Raw genomic sequence first — 20,716 nt, 5'->3', positions numbered from 1 at the left:
CATATCTGTCTACACACCAATTCAACACAACACCTTCTTTCGCTCACAGTATTCAGATACTTTGACTTTTTCCCCATTTTGCTACGTTACAGCATTATTCTAAAATTGATTAAATTGTTTTTTCCCACATCAATCTATACACAATACCCCATAATGACAACACAAAAACAGGTATCTAGAAAGTTTGCAAATATATTAATAATAAAAATATGAAATAGCACATTTGTGTAATTATTCAGACAATTTACTCAGTACTTTGTTGAAGCAACTTTAGCAGCGATTATAGCCTCGATACACTACAAGCTTGGCACACCTGTATTTGGGGAGTTTCTCCCATTCTTCTCTGCAGATCCTCTCAAGCTCTGTCAGGTTGGATGGGGAGCTTTGCTTCATAGCTAGTTTTCAGGTCTCTCCAGAGATGATCGGGTTCAAGTCTGGGATCTAGCTGGGTCACTCAAGGACATTCAGAGACTTGTACCGAAGCCACTCCTGCGTTTTTTTGGCTGTGTGCTTCGGATCGTTGTCCTGTTAGAAGGTGAACCTTTGCCCCAGTCTGAGGTCCTGAGTGCTCTGGAGCAGGTTTTCACCAAGTATCTCTCTGTACTTTGCTCCGTTCATCTTTCAGTCGATTCTGACTAGTCACCCAGTCCCTGCTGCTGAACAACATCCCCACAGCATGATGCTGCCACCTCCATGCTTCACCATAGGGATGGTACAAAGATTTCTCCAGACGTGAAGCTTGGCATTCAGGCCAAAGTTTCATCAGAGCAGAGAATCTTGTTTCTCATGGTCTGAGAGTCCTTTAGGTGCCTTTTTGTCAAAGTCCAAGCGGGCGGGAAAGTGCCTTTTACTGAGGAGTGGCTTCCGTCTGGCCACTCTACCATAAAGGCCTGATTGGTGGAGTGCTGCAGAAATGGTTGTCCTTCTCTCATCTCCACAGAGGAACTCTGGAGCTCTGTCAGAGTGACCATCGGGTTCTTAGTTACCTCCCTGGCCAAGACCCTTCTCCCCTGATTGCTTGATTGCTCAGTTGGGCCGGGCGGCCAGTTCTAGGAAGAGTCTTGGTGGTTCCAAACTTCTCAATTTAAGAATGATGGAGGCCACTGTGTTCTTGGGGACCTTCAATGCTGTAGACATATTTTGGTACCCTTTCCCAGATCTGTGCCTCGACACAATCCTGTCTAGGAGCTCTACGTACAATTCAGTTGACCTCATGGCTTGGTTTTTGCTCTGACATGCAGTGTCAACTGTGGGACCTTATATAGACAGGTGTGTGCCTTTCCAAATCATGTCCAATCGTTTGAGTTTACCACAAGTGGACTCAAATCAAGTTGATCATCTCAAGGATGATCAATGGAAACAGGTTCCACCTGAGCTCAATTTCGAGTCTCATAGCAAAGGGTCTGAATACTTATGTAAATAAGGTATGTTTTTTATTATTAATACATTTGCAAAAATGTCTAAAAACCATTTTTTTCATTGCCATTATAGGGTATTGTTTGTAGTTTGAGGAAAAAAACACATTTTAATCCATTTTAGAATAAGGCTGTAACTTAATAACAAAATGTGGAAGAATTCAAGGGGTCTGAATACTTTCCGAATCCACTGTATATTATGACAAAACATTTTGACGTTTTTGTTAGTTTTGATCTACTGCAAGGTTTTTTTTGTCTCTTTGTGCACATAAAAATGTATCAAGAGGCAAGCCAAAGTCGGTAGCCAAAGTCTATGCCTCTTCGTCTGTGATTGGTCAACAGTAGAGATTCTTCAACGAAGTGTTTGTTGTCATTCAACGAGGGATGACTTGTTTTCATGCATATTTTTTCATTGAGAAATACTGCACCAAACATCTTAGTTAGATGTAAAATGAATGGCAGATTTCTTGAGTTATATTAGATTAATTTGAACTATTTTGGCTACGGCGTCTCAAGATTGACAAACAGTATTTTTTCACATTTTTTCAAGCGAATGTTGGCTACAGTAGGCGCCAGCCGAACCGAAACACACTGACGCCTTAACACAGTTAGTACAAAGTCAATTTGCAAGTGTTAAAATCTCAGTGTTAAGGTAAAATGTGTTGTGAGCGTTATATCTGAGAGTTGATTCTAGGGGGGTTAACACCAGGGGGGTTGAAATTGACATGACATGCAGTGAATAAATTAAATGTTATTTGAATCACTGTGGAATGAACACTGCATGGTGTTGTTGTTACTTCGACTGTGTCGGGTTAATTTCCGTTAACTCTCCCAGAGTTAAAAAGACGTGGGAGGGGCCTCATTATCATTCTTCCTTAGAATGCTTTGTTGCAGGTACGTTTTTTAGAATAGTTTGTTTTAATATCTGTTTCTGCATGCACATTGATTGATTAATTAATCAATAAATAACAAATAAAAATCTAAACTAATCCAATCTGTAAGGAGACTTATTTCAACCGTTACTGAGACTATTGTTCCAGTTTAGATGGTTTAGGTAGTCTTGAATGCAGGTTGTGGATGATAAAACATTCCAATTGTTGGACATCCTTCCTCTGGCTCGATTCTGATGGGAATTACTAATCATTTGACAAACCAGACAACAACAACCCCCCCCCATCCCAATAGTTTAACACTATTTTGGTGGGTCACATCAAATTTCTAAGAAAGTGTTGAAGGTGTTTAATTTAACACTGTGGCTGTTAAAATTCTGACCTCAAATTTGCTGTGTACGATTCCATTACTAATGAAAAACGTATTTAGGCACTGTAATTATACTCTTTTTCTATTATATTTTGTTTCAGTTTCCATTTAGTATCTGAATCTGGCCTTTATAACTGTCACAGCTGCCAATACAGTAGGTACAACATTATGACTGTTAATATGAATCCCATCACCTATTTCAAAGAAGAAGGAGGTGTTTTTACAGTAACTGTAGTTATGTTTCTGTTACTCAGATCAAAACACATGGTTCTGTTCTTGCTAGAATAAGCATAAACCATCATATGACTTTCTGTCATGAATAATGATCAATGTGGGCTGTTTGCAGACCGCAAACACTCTGTTCAATGTGCCTGAAGGCGGGAGGGAGGCAGAGAGCAGGGAGCACATTCCTCTCTGACTGAACAGAGCTGAGACAGAGACCCCTCATGATCGGAGCCAGAGGTGGAGATGATCCTCTCAAAGCTAAGGCACTGAGGTTGTGTGTATGTGTGTTTAGAGTTGACATGGCAACCATACAGAATCACAGAGCTATAGCGAAGCTACCCAGCCCAGGCTGTAGAAGAGGGGGAAGGATACTTATTGTGCTGATGATACCGGAGGTTTGGATAAATAGGGTGATGCGTATACTGTCTGTGTCATATCATCAAAGTATGCCAGTAATTACAGAGTTGAGTAACATGACTGACTGACTGTTATTTTCATTACCATTCATTTCCTCAGTAATATACAGCCAGCAGTCTTATGATAGGGTTGGCTATTTATTTCAAACCATCACAGTTATCTCTATGATATCATCAGGCACTAATAGCTTTATTATATAAAGCAACTAAGAATGTCATTACACATTTTTTCAGTAAAAACTTGTACGCTCTAAATATGAAGGATCTCAACAAAAAGAGGTCAAACATTTTCTTCCACTTAGTCACTTCCTGAACACTACACTCAGTAATCATCTTTCCTAACATAGAGCTTTCCTTCTTCCCTTTGGTGTGGCATGACGATCATGTGTAAATAGTCTCGGGTCTAAATCCAATGGGAATGAGTGTGCAGGTCTTTTCAGATTTACGTTGTGTTGTAAGTTACGCAGGCAAACTTGGCAGGAAATAAGAGAGGGGGGAAGAAACTCGCCTTTCATCATTTCCCCCAAATCAGAGAAGGAAATGAATATGGATGCCCTCCGGCAGGCGAGAGGGAGAGGGAGAGTGGGGAAGGAAATTCAGTGCCTGATGAGGTCCCTAAAGAATGAGTCTGGACACAGCCGGAACCTGCTCAGCTGGGTCCGTGCCAGGGTGGGAGGGCTACCATGGAGCATGTAGGGAACATGCTAACAGACACACATGCACGTACACACAAACACATGCGCAAAAATACAGTGTTGTCAAAATACGATGGAAATGCAGTTCAAATGTAAGATGGATAGGCCTACATTGTTTACAAACAAACCCCGATCTATATAAACTACATCAAATGTGTTCCATCTGGTATATAGTTTCACGTATCAAACAGCCAATCACAAAGTCCCCTTTTTCAAATGTAATCAACCCCCGTCACTAAGCCTCTTTCAGCCAGCCTTACAGGGCTGTGTATGAATACATATATTGTACTGAGACATGCCATGGTTGTTGCTGGATACAAACAGAACTGAACCCAGTCTGTCTCAAAACATAACAATGATAGAGGTTCAGACTGTTTAGATGTATGTTTATAGTACAGTAGATATGAAGGGATAGGCAGTTCAGCTGAGAAAGAGCCAGTCCAGTGTTAATGTCATGGCTCCGGGCAATGGGCTATGATCTGTGTATGACCTCTGTGACGTTGTCGTGGAGATGATCTCCCCACAGGCAACGGTTACCAAAGAGACACCAGAGCCCTGAGTTCTGGTCATGTCACTCACAGACTCACAGACGATTGCTGTGGCTTATGGCCAAGGAGACGACTGGTTCGTGGTTGAATCCAAATATGATCACTCTCACCACCAGACGCAATGGCTTTCCTCTGTCCCAAACACTATACCACAGACAGTCATGGAGAAAATGGCCAATCTTCCAGAACTTCCCAAAATAACCTGAGGGAACTGTGAGGTAATTCGATCAAACAAAAAGGAGAATGCTGAGCTCCCAACAACAAGACGTCCTACAACAGTTTCTGATCACGTCACTGTTAGCTCAATGCTAATATTTAATGCCAGAGTATACCTAAACAACTACAGGTACTCAAAAAATTGTAAAGGGAAACAATAAATAACAAAGATTAGTCATGGATTTGAAAAAATAATTTCCTATATTTTATTAACATAATATCCCTTTTCCCCTTGTATTTTACATTTTATTGAAACACATAAAAATCGACACTGTATGTTCAGGGAACAGCAGAGGAAACGCCTGAGAATATCTAGATCTGGTTTCCATTGAAATGCATATTGTCGTTATCCCTCCGAATGAATTGAACTACAGTATGATGTGGAACAGGATCCTGCTAACCCTTAATGACTCCCTCTGGCAGTGTAATGGCAGGTATTAGAGGGCTGATTCCACAAAGCCCTGCCTCCCTGGCCTAGACACACACACACAGGCCCCTCAGACTACTTGCCATCATCAGACCAGACGATCTAGTTAGTTCTCAGACGTCACCCGCCTTCTCACTCAGTTCATTTTCATGTTCAGTACAGCAAAACGTTTTACCACAGAAAATGAAAATGAGCGTTCCTTATCAGTCAGGTTCAGGTACTACCTCCCTGTTTCACTGTTTCAAAACGTTTTTTCCTTACTGCTTTTGGTTTCTGAGTACAATCTGAAAGACAGGAAGAGAAACATGGAGATACTTCACTAGCTTGACAGCATGACTTATGAGAGGCCTGGTTAGTGACTGCTTGAATGTACATTATGTGATGTGAAATATGACGAGCAGGGAACACAGGGACAACCGACAGGGGATAGGATACAATATACTTTATTGCCCATTTACATGGAAATTCCTTTAGTGACGTCAGCATACAAATACACAAACACAATATATTATATGCAGTACAGAAAACTGTAAAGGTAGTACACAAGTCATTACATTTTCACATATTCAAAGTCTCTGCGGCCTACTGTCCGACAATGTATTGGGTCTGCATCTGTCCAATGTCCAACTCTTCCCTGAAATTCCTGTATCACAGGACACAGATTAAGCTGTATCTGCTCATACTGTACTGTATGTGGATAATCAGTTATTACTAAAGTAACTGGTATTACTAGGTATTCAATAGATAAATGTTACCTTGAAACTTGTATCCAATAACAAAAATCTTACTTTGGTTTCATATTAATTCAATCCCTTTTCAATCACAATACCTACCTTTTTTTTAAACGAGTTATTTGGAAAAAGTTGCCTGGGTGTTATTTAGAACTTTGTAGAAATGCCAGAAATGCATTTGTCCAATCAGTCATGAAACATTTGCGGTTCTCTAAATCTCATCTGTGACATCTTCACGGCATCCAACACCCACATTAACCTTTCCTGATGACAGCTAATGTTCTTTCTTATGTGTGAGATGATCATCTTAAAGAAGAGGTGAGGAAAAGGCTAAGAAAATCCCTAAATAATCAGGGGTTCGCAGCGAAGCTCTGAAACCTATTGTTATTCTGTTATTTTTTTTTTTAAATGACATGGTCAAATAACTCAAGCATAGATTGGGAACTTTTTTTCTAATTTGACACACAGAAAGTAGAGGCCATGAGTAAGTTGGTAAAAAATAATGGCAATGATTGGCCTATAGGGGGCAATGTTATAAGCATCATAGCTGTCACCGGGTTTGACCTAGAAATTATACCATGCTCTAATAAGCTAAAATATGCTAAAAAAATACATCAAAAGTATTTTTCCCATGAACCATAGGACCAATGACACCACTATCATCAAGATGAACCACACTGAATTTGGTATTGATATCTCAAACAACAAGGAAACTATTAACAACTCATTCTTTGCATAATGTAACGCTAATGCTCAAAATCATCTGCAATCATCTTCTTCTCATGATCCATACATCAGATTCACTCATTACATCAGTGTTAATGGTTTTGATAATAGATGCTGCATTAAAATATGGCTACAATGTACCTATAGATGCACGTTAGCACATATGCTAATGCTAAAAATACTTTAAAGATATTCCAATCCATCCACCTGACGGTGTGGTAAATAAACCTGACTAAACAGCATGATCACTACACAGTTGCACTTTGTGCTGGGGAAAATAAAAGGACACTCTAAAATGTGCAGTTTTATCACACAACACAATGCCACAGATGTCTCAAGTTTTGAGGGAGCGTGCAATTGGCATGCTGATTGCAGGAATGTCCACCAGAGCTGTTGCCAGATGGTTGAATGTTAATTTCTAGACCATAAGCTGCCTCCAACATCGTTTTAGAGAATTTGGCAGTACCTCCAACCATCCTCACAACCGCAGACCATGTGTAACCACGCCAGCCCAGGACCTCTACATCCGGCTTCTTCACCTGCAGGATCTTCTGAGACCAGCCACCTGGACAGCTGATAAAACTGAGGAGTATTTATGTCTGTAATAAAGCCCTTTTGCGTGGAAAATCTCATTCTGATTGGCTGGGCCTGGCATGCCCTCCCAGGCCCACTCATGGCTGCGCCCCTGCCCAGTCATGTGAAATCCATAGATTAGGGCCTATTGAATATATTTAAATTGACTGATGAAATGTAACTCAATAAAATTGTTGACATTGTTGCATGTTGTGTTTTTTGTTCAGTACATGTATACTCAATGAATTAGCCTCTAGTAAATTTGAAAAAAATAACCAACCTACAGCACTAGTTTATTACTTCACTTGTGTCATCCTTGTGGTATTATGAGATAAACATGACAATGCTTTCACTGATTGCACATAAAGGAAGATAGTTCCTACATGATAGAGTGCATGCTTTGTATCCAAGTGATCTTGTGTCCTTTCTGTCTTCCTGTGGACCCCGTTCATAGCTGCTTGCAGCTATATTATTTGAAAATGTTTTTGCACTGGTCTCTAAACAGAAGCATAACATATCCTCATAAATATAAAAATATACAATCTATGCCCTTTTCATGTATCAGACATGTGAGACAGGTTACCACCAGACTATAACAATGTTAGAAAATATCTTCTGAGTAACTTGCTATCATAGATTTCTTGGGATATTAAGTGGAATTAGTCAATCTTCATGGTGTATCAAAATGCAACAGAATCATTATATCTTGGGTTTGCCCGCATACATTTTCTTTCCTTAAATTATACCATTCGTCATACGCTCATTACAAGGACAGTCAATTTTGAACCAACTCCAATTTCCTTTCATTGCAAGCTTAGATGATACAGGATGCATATTTTTCAAAACTCTGTCTAGACTCTGTTATTGTAGCTAAGAAAATACATTGTGCCCTGCATGAATAAATACAATAATAAGTTAACATGATTCACATTTTAGGTTGCATGCGAACGGTCCTGTTACTGTATGTTGAGCATGTTGAGTTTTCACGATAACACTTTAAGTTAGGTTCCAGAGTAACTACCAGTGGAAAAACATGTGTAATTACAAAGTAACAGGCTATTACAAGCTTTTACATACATATTACAAGTTATTACAAACATATTATTAACGTATGCAGTAATTGCTCAATCGTTTGTGTAGTATTGTATTTTATTGCAAACGGAAATAACCGTGATAAGTATTATGCATGTAAGTAACCTATAACTGTTACCTAATATGTACATATGTGGTACAAAGTCATTACACAGGTTATTCCCTTTGATGATTTACCTATGCATTCTACATACCAGAGTAGACCAAGGCATACAACATTAATATGTTCTCTGGATCCTCTTAATCAAGTTGCAAGTACAACAGAATTATTCTATATTCAACACGGACACCTAAGCTGTCAGTGCTATTTAATGAGTCTCAATTACGATGTTAGTTTCAACAGACTGGCTCAGCACATGCAGGCAAATTCTCAAGGCTTGAAAAGCACACCAATGGAAAGTGAAGAGCAAGAATAGTCTTACATTATCACATTGTGTGGGTACTCGTACTACATTTAACATATTTCCAACAATGTCGCATTTTAAGGAATATTGTACAGTATGAATCTTTATTGCCAGATGTTATTAAAGAGGCCCATTAACTGACATTATGAACTGAAGCTACCATAAGAACATGGTTTAAAATGGCAAACATCAGAAGAAATCAATATACGGTTCTGCTTAGGGAATCAAGGAATTGATTGATTGTCAAATACAATACTTATACAGTAATTGACATTGGAAATATCATGTTTTTATTGGCCGCTGTATATTCCTGATCGGTTGTATACTAAGAGGTTCATATCCAAGCATCGTTCTTCTAGACACCAAATGTGATTGAATTGGTGAACATTTCAAAAGTGAAAGCCCCCGTTTGACACCAGTCTAGAGAATGGAGAGCATAGGCCAGGGAGGTCAGCCTGGACGACAGAGTATTGAGTTGATTCATCAAATTAGGTCCTATGTAATTACACTGTGGAACGACTCACGAAAGGTGTCAGCTATAAAACAGCCAGACGGGCAATCAGTGCTCATATTAAATGAAAGTGCAAGGTGTCCAACTTCCTATTCCTCTGGCATTATAGAGATGAGGTGTTTTAAGCCGGCTTGGGCAATGTAGCAATTAAGCCTGCTGATTACCTCAACAAATGCAATTTTCATAGATGAATTTGCTAATCAATTTTGTTACGCCTGTCAATTTTGAGAAAGCAGTACAATAGTTTTTCTTCAAATAACACAGCGTAACAGCACATTACCAAAAAAACTAGTTTAAACCTATGAAGAAATGTAGTGAGATTGTTTGGTACTTGTTCCAACTTTCTGAAAATAATTAGAAGAATGGAGTCTTTCCAATATACTAATAAACTAAATACGAACAACATTCAAATGCAAATTGAACTGCCTGTTAACCTTTAGGAAAAGCATAGAGGCACAGTATAAAATCAGTTACCTTTGTAATTGTTACAGATCACACCATTAGCACAATATTGTCATAGCTCCTGCTACTGCAGACAGTAACTACTGAGGGTTAATTTGCATAATACATCTTAATTGAAGCCCATTAAGGATTTGATTAGAATCAAATCAGGTACGCCGCAGATAACTTCAGATGAATATTTCCCCTGTGTTTTGGCTTTTTGTTTATCTTGTATAGTTCATATAGTTTTTCTGTCCTCCATTTTGCATTTGCTCTATGCTATTATGTTCTTCGCAATTTAAGTAACTTACAATACAATGTGGCATGTAAGTCCTTGTATAGAGCTGAAATGAGAGGACATCTTGGTATCTAGGATATTCTTCTGTGAATTGTGGCAATTAGAACAGATATGGATCTGTATGGATATCTATATGAGGCATATGGTGGTGGATACCTGATCCGGCACTGACTTCAGAGCCATATGGCCGACACTTTGGTGTACAACTACACATTTCAGTCAACAACTCATGTAGCGGTCCTATTTGTTACTTCATTGTGTAAGAGTAAACTGTGTTTCAGAAGGTGATGTACAGGGTAAAAGTGCTTATTACATTCTTATAAGAATGCAGTGCGCTTTGCAAGTATACAAACTCCACTTCACTTCATCCTGGACAAATGTTCTTGTCATGTCATCAAATAGCAGGACCACAGAGTGTTGTTATATTATCTATACTAGTCCCTTCCCAATTTTCATCCTCAAAGTACATTGATGAACTGCCTTTGCTCTTCAGTCTTTTCATCATTTCGGTCGTTAACCCATTGTATCTGTAGGGACCTGGACAAAACACAGTGCCGTGGCATAATTTCCTTTATACTTGGGATGTCAGGTAGAAATAATGAGATTTAGCCTGCTTACAATAAACTCTCCCAATACTCTAGTTATTGTCTGCCTTAATGAGGAAATAAATCATAACAAGAAATAGTCTTTTTCTGCTGTGATGATCACATGGAAACATTATCCACATGAATCACCCAGCCCAATAGCATATCAAATTGTGTAATTTGCCTGGAAACTAGTGCAGGTCTCAGAGGGAACACAAGGTGAATGAGCGGTTGCAGGCTGCAGTTCCGTTGTGACTGAGGAGCAGTCAGGCACTTGCCTTAAGACCAATCATAACAGTCTGTTTTCCACACAGGAGAGGAGGAGAGGAGAGCGAGATCAGTACGCTGGAGGGCACAGTAGTCTGTGTTCTTATCACCTAGACAGTGCACCGCCCTGTCTGACTCCCTCTCAGAAAAACAAAAGCCTTCCAAACTATTAGCTATCCACACCTGCTGTCATCTCACCTCACTGGCATGCAGGTGGAAATGCAATGAGATCAAACAATACGACCCCATATTACTCTTACACCAAATATAAGCCAAGGATGGGGGCAGCTAAAAAGGGGAGCAAAACCAAGCCACCAAAATCCAAGACATGCAGCAAAGTCTACATTTTTGGAACAAAACATGATAATAACAATGGTGGTAATCTTCTACAGAAAAACAGGCCAGGTAATTTCTCACTATTTTATTTGGTGGTGTGATTTCCTTTTATCCATGTCACTCAAATCAAACAGCTGCATTGGACTTATTTTTACCTAAACTAGGATCAACAACATCTGCCTTAATGGTAAGATGTTTCCAGAACAAACCACTTAGGAGGAATTTCAGCTAGCCAATTCCCACAAGCTGCTGTCACTCACTTAATGGTACTGCAACACTTAATGCCTTTGTCTGTTCTCCAGTTTATCTTGTTAACAGCAAATTGGGCTAAGGGTTTGAGGCACAGCTAGAGGTATTGTAAAACCGATAAGATAAATACTTCCACTGCCGCAAAATAAACGTATGGCCACTTTCACTCAGAAATGTATTTAGTCCACTTATAAGGACTAACCACTTATAGGGTTAAACGTGCATCCAACATATGAAACCAAAATACATATTTCATAAATGTTTACTATATTCCTTCCCATATTCATGAACTTTTCTACTTATATCTAAAGGTTTAGCGTGTTCTACAGTGTGCCAGGAAGGAATTGTCACTTTAAGTTACATTATGCACAATGAATGTTGAAAAAATCTAATAGTGTAACTGGCCTTTACTTGAATGTCTGTAGCCTCAAATTTACAAACATACCTATTAATAGTACTATTCTCCAAGGAGAAGAGAAGCACCCTGAAATCCAAATGTCCCATGAATTAATGTGTACCCTGAAAACCAAATGTCTCATGAATTAATGTGTTGTTGCTTGAGGATATTGTCTTTACTGCCCCTTAACATTTTTAATTTTCACAGAGGGATAGGCCAACTACATCTTTAAGAGCACTACATATAAATGAAACCTATTCCTTGCATCTCTTATTTCAATACCACTCTCTCCTTGTTCCCTTCCACACATCATTAAACATATTATTATAACATGACTGTCAGCCCACGTCTCTCTTCGCTCCATTCTTGCTCTGCCAGGTAATCAATTTGTCGTCACTCTCTGTAACCCCAGTAAAGTCATCAAGCGAAATGAGTTACAGCTGCAAAGACCTTTCAAGAATACAGAGAAAAAAAGCGAGCGAGAGAAATGACAACACAGCCCAGGAATATTCTGCCGCCTGATAGCACATCCCAGGTCTTGAAGATGAAATATTAATGCACAATTTGTTTATCTGCAGGCCCACATCTCTCCAGTGCCGAGCTGTTAATTTTCTATCGGCACAGACAACGGATCAGTCAGTCATGAACTCTTCACAGCCATTACCGGGAGACATTTTGATTAAGTATTCCTAATGTAGTGGATAGGAAAGAATGAAAACACTCTGCCTGCCAACTTTTGATTGACCATTAAGCCACTGATGAATGTGCCTGTCAAAGAGGAGACAATTACCTCAACAATGAAGAAACTCTTCTGGAAGGCTTATTTCTCTATAGGGCTGACACATTTACCAGATTACAGGCGAGGCAGCTGAGAGCGTGTAAAGGGATCGCTTAGGAACTCTCAACAGTTCCCAGAATAATAGTGGGATGGGGCTTTTTTTTTCAGAGTGGAATGTGGGACAAATATTTTGTGTATGAATATAAGGATGAGTCTCTGTGTTCGGTGATGTTTTTCGTTATTCTCTCTGTGTGTGTGCGTGTGCGTGTGTGCGTGTGCGTGTGCGTGTGTGTGTGTGTGTGTGTGTGTATGTGTGTGTGTACATACACTTGAGTGTGTCTATTAGATAAGGGTTTCACTATCTTAAGCGGATACAAAGATCCGCCATTATTGGCAGAGAACAATCACCATCTGGTGTCTACATTGCAACCATAAAAAGGACCGATAACTTCTAAACCCACTGAACAGCATCCCACCACCTCCACTGATAATACCCGTCATCAATTCATTCATATCCATCATCTCAATTATTTTGATTCCCTCTTTTAATAAAGCAACTTGGATGCACTATAGTATGCTATTGTGTAAACACTATCAAGAACAAAGTCAAGGTTAATCATACGAGTGATGAATTACTAAGCAATAACAAATAATTATTTTGCAGTGTGAGGTAACAAAGGATGAACGAAGGAGCAGTTTTTTTGGGGGGGGGGGGTACTGGCCTATCTGGTCTTAGTAACCAGGTTTGTAAACACTCAAATGAGTTGGTCACCATAATAAACCCTTTATAGGCACACTGATGACCCTTAACACTACAGTAGGCAAAAGAGCGTGGTCTACTCTTGTGTTTATATTTTGCACATTGTACTGTAAGTGTAGGCCTACTGTATGTTTTCAGCTGACTGAATCCAGATGAGTGACAACCAGGTATAACTATTTACATAAAATGTGCATTAGACTGTTACAGTGTTTGTCAATGATTGTCTCAGGTGTAATCCATCTAGGAAAAAGAATAATTGTTTATGAACATCATAAACAACACAGTACACACACACACACAAGCCAAAATGTGACATGCTTGAATAATAATAATTATGTATTTTTTAAATTTAAAATATATACTCTCTCTCTCTCTCTCTGCGTGTGCGTGCTTGTGTTCTCCATTTGTCTGGGCTATAGATATAAAGAGTTCATCGGAAGTTCAAATGTTTAGGACAGCCACCCGAAGCACACATGAAATATACATTTACGCAAGTCTTAATTGTTTATGGCAATACACACCACTTTTGCGTTATACTAAAACAACTTTTGAACGACTTGGACTAAATTACAATACATTTCCTTCTTATTCAAAAACAGAAAACTTAAAAATTATAGCCGAAGATAGCCAAATATTCAAATATGATACTCGGCTATAAAAGATTGCCGAGTATCATATTTGAATAAATTGCACCTTCGTCATCCGGTATTACTGTCACTTTGGCATTCGATTTGGGCCAGTGAAGACGGGCTACTACCAAAAACATCATACAGATCAAAGTCTACTGCTATACTGTTTAAACATATACAATATCAGTTTGATAATAACAACATCTAATATTGTTTAAGACTAATATGATAGGTGTGAATGTCCTCTTACCCGCAGCCCGTTTCGGCGCCTGCTGTTTTCTCCTTGGCATTTTTTAACTGGTAGTTCACGTAGCTCACTCTGCCCAGGTGAAATCGGTATGCGGTCTAGTATGATAGTCCATGCAGAGAGAGCGACTCTTTATTTAGAGTAGCCTACTTCTCTCACTATAAAATCCAGTCAGAAAACGTTGTCTAGGCAAAACAGATGTCAGAGCAGTTATTCTTCTTTCACCTCTGTTCCTAGATCATCTAGGGCGGATTGTCTTCTTTTCTTTTCGTGTTGGACCACCAAAGCCATAGGACTACGTCCGTCAGATGCCAGGCAGTTTTTGAGAGCGCTCTGTATTGAATAGCGTGTGTTCAAGGAAGAGCGTAAAACGTTGGGTAATGGTAGGCTATCACGCACGGAGCAGGCAGGGTGAGGCGATGCCAGCAAACATCGATCCATAGAACAAACTGAACATTAAAAACTCCTCCCTCCTCGCCTGGACTTGATGGCAGCGAGACATTTGTTACACCAGATAATCATGAGTTTATTAAAGGGACAGGGGCCAGAGAACACACCAGGATATGTAAGGGCTGTTTCAGCTTTAATAATGTGCTAGATTGATTTAAGTTACATTTAGTTTTTACAAAGGTTTTCTGAGATGATGGAAGAAAGGAACTTTAATTATTTCCATAGATAGTAAATGCTATATTACCAAATCAAATTGTATTTGTCACATGCTTTGTAATCAACAGGTGTAGACTAACAGTGAAATGCGTTCTTATGTGCCATTCTCAACAATGCAGAGAGAGCGGGAAAAATATAAATAATAGAAAAATAATAACATTAGGAATAAATGCACAATGAGTACGCTACCTTGACTATATATATTCTTTAAAAGATGGCGCCAACAGAGATGGTCGCCTCGCTCGAGTCCCTAGGAAATTATACAGTATTTCGTTTTTTTTATGTATTATTTCTTACATTGTTACCCCAGGAAATCTTAAGTGTTATTACATATAGCCGGGAAGAGCTATTGGGTACAAGAGCAACGTCAACTTACCAACATCACGACCAGGTATGCGACTTTCCCGAAGCGGATCCTCTGTTTGGACCACCACCCAGGACAATGGATCTAATCCCAGAAGCTGACCCAAAACAGCGCCGCAAAAGGGGCAGACGGAGCGGCCTCCTGGTCAGGCTCCGTAGACGTGCACATTGCCCACCGCTCCCAAGTATACTACTCGCCAATATCCAGTCTCTTGACAACAAGGTAGACAAAATTCGAGCAAGGGTTGCCTTCCAAAGAGACAGAGATTGTAACATTCTCTGTTTCACGAAAACATGGCTCCCTTGGGATATGTTGTCGGAATCGGTTCAGCCTCCGGACTTCTCCACGCATCGCGCCAACAAAGATAAACACCTCTCTGGGTAGAGGAAGGGCAGGGGTGTATGCTTCATGATTATCAACTCATGGTGTAATCATAACAACATACAGGAACTCAAGTCATTTTGCTCACCCGACCTAGAATTCCTTACAATCAAATTACCTCCCAAGAGAATTCTTGTCAGTTATCGTCACAGCTGTGTACATTCCCCCTCAACCAGACACGAAGAAGGCCCTCAAGGAACTTCACTGGACTCTATGTAAACTGGATATATCCTGAGGCTGTATTTATTGTAGTTGGGGATTTTAACAAAGCAAATTTGTTAACAAGGCTACCTAAATCCTATCAGCATATTGATTGCACTATGCATGGGGGTAATACACTCGACCACTGCTACTCTAACTTCCGCGATGCATACACTGCCCTCCCCCTCCCTCCCTTCGGCAAATCTGACCACGACCAAATCCGACCAAAAGCTCTGGGAGCTTAGGATACTGTGTCTTTGTACAAGATGACTGCTGAAAATGTTCTCTGTGGTCCTGAAGTACATAGTGTTTGTATTGTCTTTTTATCCATATCTTATCTCAAAAGACGACATGTATATTATTTGAGCAATGTTTGTTGTGTGGCTTGATGGCACTATATTTTAATTTAAGTTCCACACACACATTCCTCTGTAATATCTCCTGGTTGTGAATGTGCACAACTCGCTCCTACCGTCTTATAGGCAGAAACTCAAACAGGATGTACCAGTGACTAGAACCATTCAGCGCTGGTCTGACTAATCGGAATCCACACTTCAAGATTGTTTTGATCACACGGACAGGGATATGTTCCGGTCAGCCTCATAGAATAACATCGACCTATACGCTGACTCGGTGAGTGAATTTATAAGGAAGTGTGTTGGAGATGTTGTACCCACTGTGACTACTAAAACCTACCCTAACCAGAAACCGTGGATGGATGGTGGCATTCGTACAAAATGGAAAGCGTGAACCATGCATTGGAAATAGGTCTGGGAATATGGCTGCATATAAACAGTGTAGTTATTCCCTCCACAAGGCAATCAAACAAGCGAAATGCTGGTACAGGGACAAAGTGGAGTCGCAATTCATCGGCTCAGACAAGAGACGTACGTGGCAGGGTCTACAGGAAATCACGGATATACAAAAAGAAAACCAGCCACATCACGGACACCGACGCCACGCTTCCAGCCAAACTAAACATCTTCTTTGCCCGCTTTGAGGATAATACAGTGCCACAGTCGCGGCCTGCTAACAAGGACTGCGCCCCCCCCCCCCCCCCCCCCCCCCCCGTCTACGTGGCTGATGTGAGTAAAACATTTAAACGTGTTAAGCCTCGCAAGGCTGCTGGCCAGAACGGCATCCCTAGCCCGTCCTCAGAGCATGCGCAGACCAGCTGGCTGGTGAGTTTACGGACATATTCAATCACTCCCTATCCCAGTCTGTTGTCCCCACATGCATCAAGATGGCCACCATTGTTCCTATACCCAAGAAGGCAAAGAATTGAACTAAATGACTACTGCCCTGTAACACTCACTTCTGTCATCATGAAGTGCTTTGAGAGACTAGTCAAGGATCATATCACGTTCACCTTACCGGCCACCCTAGACCCACTTTAGTTTGTATACCGCCCTAACAGGTCGACAGACGATGCAATCACCATCACACTGCACACTGCCCTATCCCATTTGGACAAGAGGAATACCTATGTAAGAATGCTGTTCATTGACTACAGCTCAGCATTCAACACCATAGTACGCTCCAAGTTCATTATCAAGCTGGAGGCCTTGGGTCTCAACCCCGCCCTGTGCAATTGGGCCCTGGACTTTCTGGCGGGCCGCACCCAAGTGGTGAAGGTAGGAAATAACATCTCCACCTCGCTGACCCTCAATACTCAGCCCCCTCATGTACTCCCTGTTCCCCCACGTCTGCGTGGCCACGCACGCCTCCAACTCAATCATCAAGTTTGCACCCGACACAACAGTAGTGGGCTTGATTACCAACAACGATGAGACAGCCTACAGGGAGGAGATGAAGGCACTCAGAGTGTGGTGTCAGGAAAACAACCTCTCACTCAAATGCATCAAAACAAAGGAGATGATCGTGGACTTCAGGAAACAGTAGAGGGAGAATCCCCCCTATCCACATCGAAGGGACAGCAGGGGAGAAAGTGGAAAGTTTTAAGTTCCTCTGCGTACACATCAACGGCAAACTGAAATGGTCCACACACACAGACAGTATGGTGAAGAAGGCACAACAGTGCCTCTTCAACCTCAGGAGGCTAAAGAAATTTGGCTTGTCACCCAAAACCCTGACTAACTTTTACAGATCCACAATCGAGAGCATTCTGTCGGGCTGTATCACAGCCTGGTACGGCAACTGCTCCACCCTCAACCACAAAGTTCTCCAGAGGGTGGTGCGGTCTGCACAACGCATCACCGGGGGCAAACTACCTGCCCTCCATGACACCTATAGCACCTGATGTCACAGGAAGGCCAAAAAGATAATCAAAGACAACAACCACCCGAGCCACTGCCTGTTCACACCGCTACCATCCAGAAGGCGAGGTCAGTACAGGTGCATCAAAGATGGTACCGAGAGACTGAAAAACATCTTCTATCTCAAGGCCATCAGACTGCTAAACAGCTATCACTAACTCAGAGAGGCTGCTGCTTACATGGAGACACAATCACTGGCCATTTTAACAAATGGATCACTAGTCACTTTAAACAATGCCACTTTAAATAATGCCACTTTAATAATGTTTACATATCTTACATTACTCATCATGCATCATTGTCACGGCTGTTGAAAGATGAGGTCCAAGGTGCAGCGTGGTGAATGTACATTTTCTCTTTATTTTAGAAATGACGCCGACAAAAGAATAAACAATAAAAAACAAACCGTGAAGCTCAAAGGCTATGTGCCCTAAACAAAGTCAACTTCCCACAAAGAACGGTGGGGAAAAAAGCTACCTAAGTATGGTTCCCAATCAGAGACAACGATAGACAGCTGTCCCTGACTGAGAACCATACCCGGCCAAAACATAGAAATCATAGAAACACAAAACATAGAATGCCCACCCCAACTCACGTCCTGACCAAACCAAAATAGAGACATAAAAAGGATCTCTAAGGTCAGGGCGTGACAATCATATCATGTATATACTGTATTTTATACCATCTATTGCACCTTGCCTATGCCGCTCTGCCATCGCTCATCCATATATTTTTATGTACATATTCTCATTCACCCCTTTTAGATTTGTGTGTCTTAGGTAGTGTCACGGCATTCATCGGAAGAAGAGGAATTGTCAGACCAAAATGCAGCGGGGTACGTGTTCATCTTTATTCGCTTAACTGACTGAACACTGAATACAAAATAACAAAAAGAATAGCCGAAACAGTTCTGCAAGGTGCAACCAACACTAAACAGAAAATAACCACCCACAACTAACAGTGGAAAAACAGGCTACCTAAGTATGGTTCTCAATCAGAGACAACGAAAGACAGCTGTCCCTGATTAAGAACCATACCCGGCCAAAACATAGAAATACAAAACCTAGACATACAAACATAGAATGCCCACCCACATCACACCCTGACCAAACAAAAAATAGAAACATACAAAGCAATCTACGGTCAGGGCGTGACAGGTAGTTGTTGGGGAATTGTTAGATTACTTGTTAGATATTACTGCACTGTCGGAACCAGAAGCACAAGCATTTCGCTACACTCGCATTAACATCTGCTAACCATGTCTATGTGACCAATAACATTTGATTTGATTTGAGATTTTGATTTACACGGGGTACCAGTAACGAGTTGATATGCAGGGGTATGAACTAATTGAGGTAGATATGTACATGCAGTACAGGAGGTTGGTGGCACCTTAATTGGTGACTAGGCAACAGGATATATAATAAACCGTAGCAGCAGCTTATGTGATAACTCAAAAGATTTAGTGCAAAAAGGGTCAATGTACTGTAGATAGTTAACTATTTAACCAATAGCTACCTGGAATAACTACTGTATTTATCAGTTTTATGGCTTGTGGGTAGAAGCTGTTCAGAGTCCTGTTGCTTCCAGACTTGTCGTGCGGCAGCAGAGAGAACAGTCAATGACTTGGGATGCGGGAGTCTCTGACACCGCTTGGTATATGGCAGGGATATTACGAGGTTATAGAGTTGTATAACAAGTATACAACCGCTGCATGTGTATATCTTTGTAATCTGCGACTCTTGTGCAGCATCATATTCATCAACCTCACATTCACCCTCATAAAAACACGTAGTGTAATAGATAAGCTTTCATGTTTTGTGATGTAAAGGTGTAACCCTAACCCTTGTGTTTTGGAAATATCCTGTACAGTATGAACTGTGTGAGAATTTACAATGCTGCAGGATAACTTGACCAACTGCTTCACTGTCCTCACTTCGAGATTATTGAGGTAATTGGGTACCTTTATGGTTTGACAAAGTGTGTTCCTATGACATAGAGAAGCTACTCATGACCTAACCAGAAACCAAGTTTAGGTGATATGATGGATGACTTTGGCAGACCTCTCAGTGCAACATGATCTCACGAATGTGGCCCTTTTGGAGAAACTGGTTTGCCCTGCCTAGTTCGTCACTCCATAAAAAATTGTTTCTCATAATATTCCATCCTCCCATTTATGTGGATGTCAGTTATCTTGCCCACAATGGCAGAGACCTCCCCTGAAATCATCCTGAATCTGTGTGATCAATCATGGCTTAGATCCAACCCCAGTCTGACAGCTCTTCACACCAAACCCAGCCTGACTGTGTGTACAAAAGAAGCATGTGCGTGTACACTGACAGGCAGGTCCCACACAACCACCATCACCCACCACCCCTCAATTCAGCTTATCTCTATTCTCTACCCAACAAGCTCTCACAGTATCACTGCAGAATTAGACGTTTTTCCATGTTTCTCCAAATGTCAAATTTCGAAGTCAAATCAAATTGCTTTGTAAACAACAGGTGTAGACTATTGTTGCAAACTACTGAAACTAGTAGCCAGTAGTGTATGATATTGTACGGTCCCACATCTTCCAGGTTTGTCGAGCATTTCTGTTTTAC

At 40.7% G+C, this 20,716-nt stretch overlaps 1 protein-coding gene across 1 annotated transcript in view; it reads right to left on the bottom strand.

The window, feature by feature from the left end:
- The window catches only part of LOC129860640 (teashirt homolog 2-like), a 45,518-nt gene extending 30,823 nt beyond the window's left edge, over window positions 1-14,695 (bottom strand). Inside the window, exon 1 of the mRNA XM_055931235.1 lies at window positions 14,229-14,695. Coding sequence (XP_055787210.1) covers window positions 14,229-14,268 — 40 coding nt within the window. The 5' untranslated portion in view covers window positions 14,269-14,695. The remainder of the gene's footprint in view (window positions 1-14,228) is intronic.
- Between the last annotated feature and the right edge of the window lie 6,021 nt (window positions 14,696-20,716).

Source organism: Salvelinus fontinalis, chromosome 8, assembly GCF_029448725.1.
Source record: "Salvelinus fontinalis isolate EN_2023a chromosome 8, ASM2944872v1, whole genome shotgun sequence".
Taxonomy (NCBI): domain Eukaryota; kingdom Metazoa; phylum Chordata; class Actinopteri; order Salmoniformes; family Salmonidae; genus Salvelinus; species Salvelinus fontinalis.
Note: the sequence above shows the minus strand (reverse complement) of the source record. Positions and strands in the feature narration are given on the sequence as shown.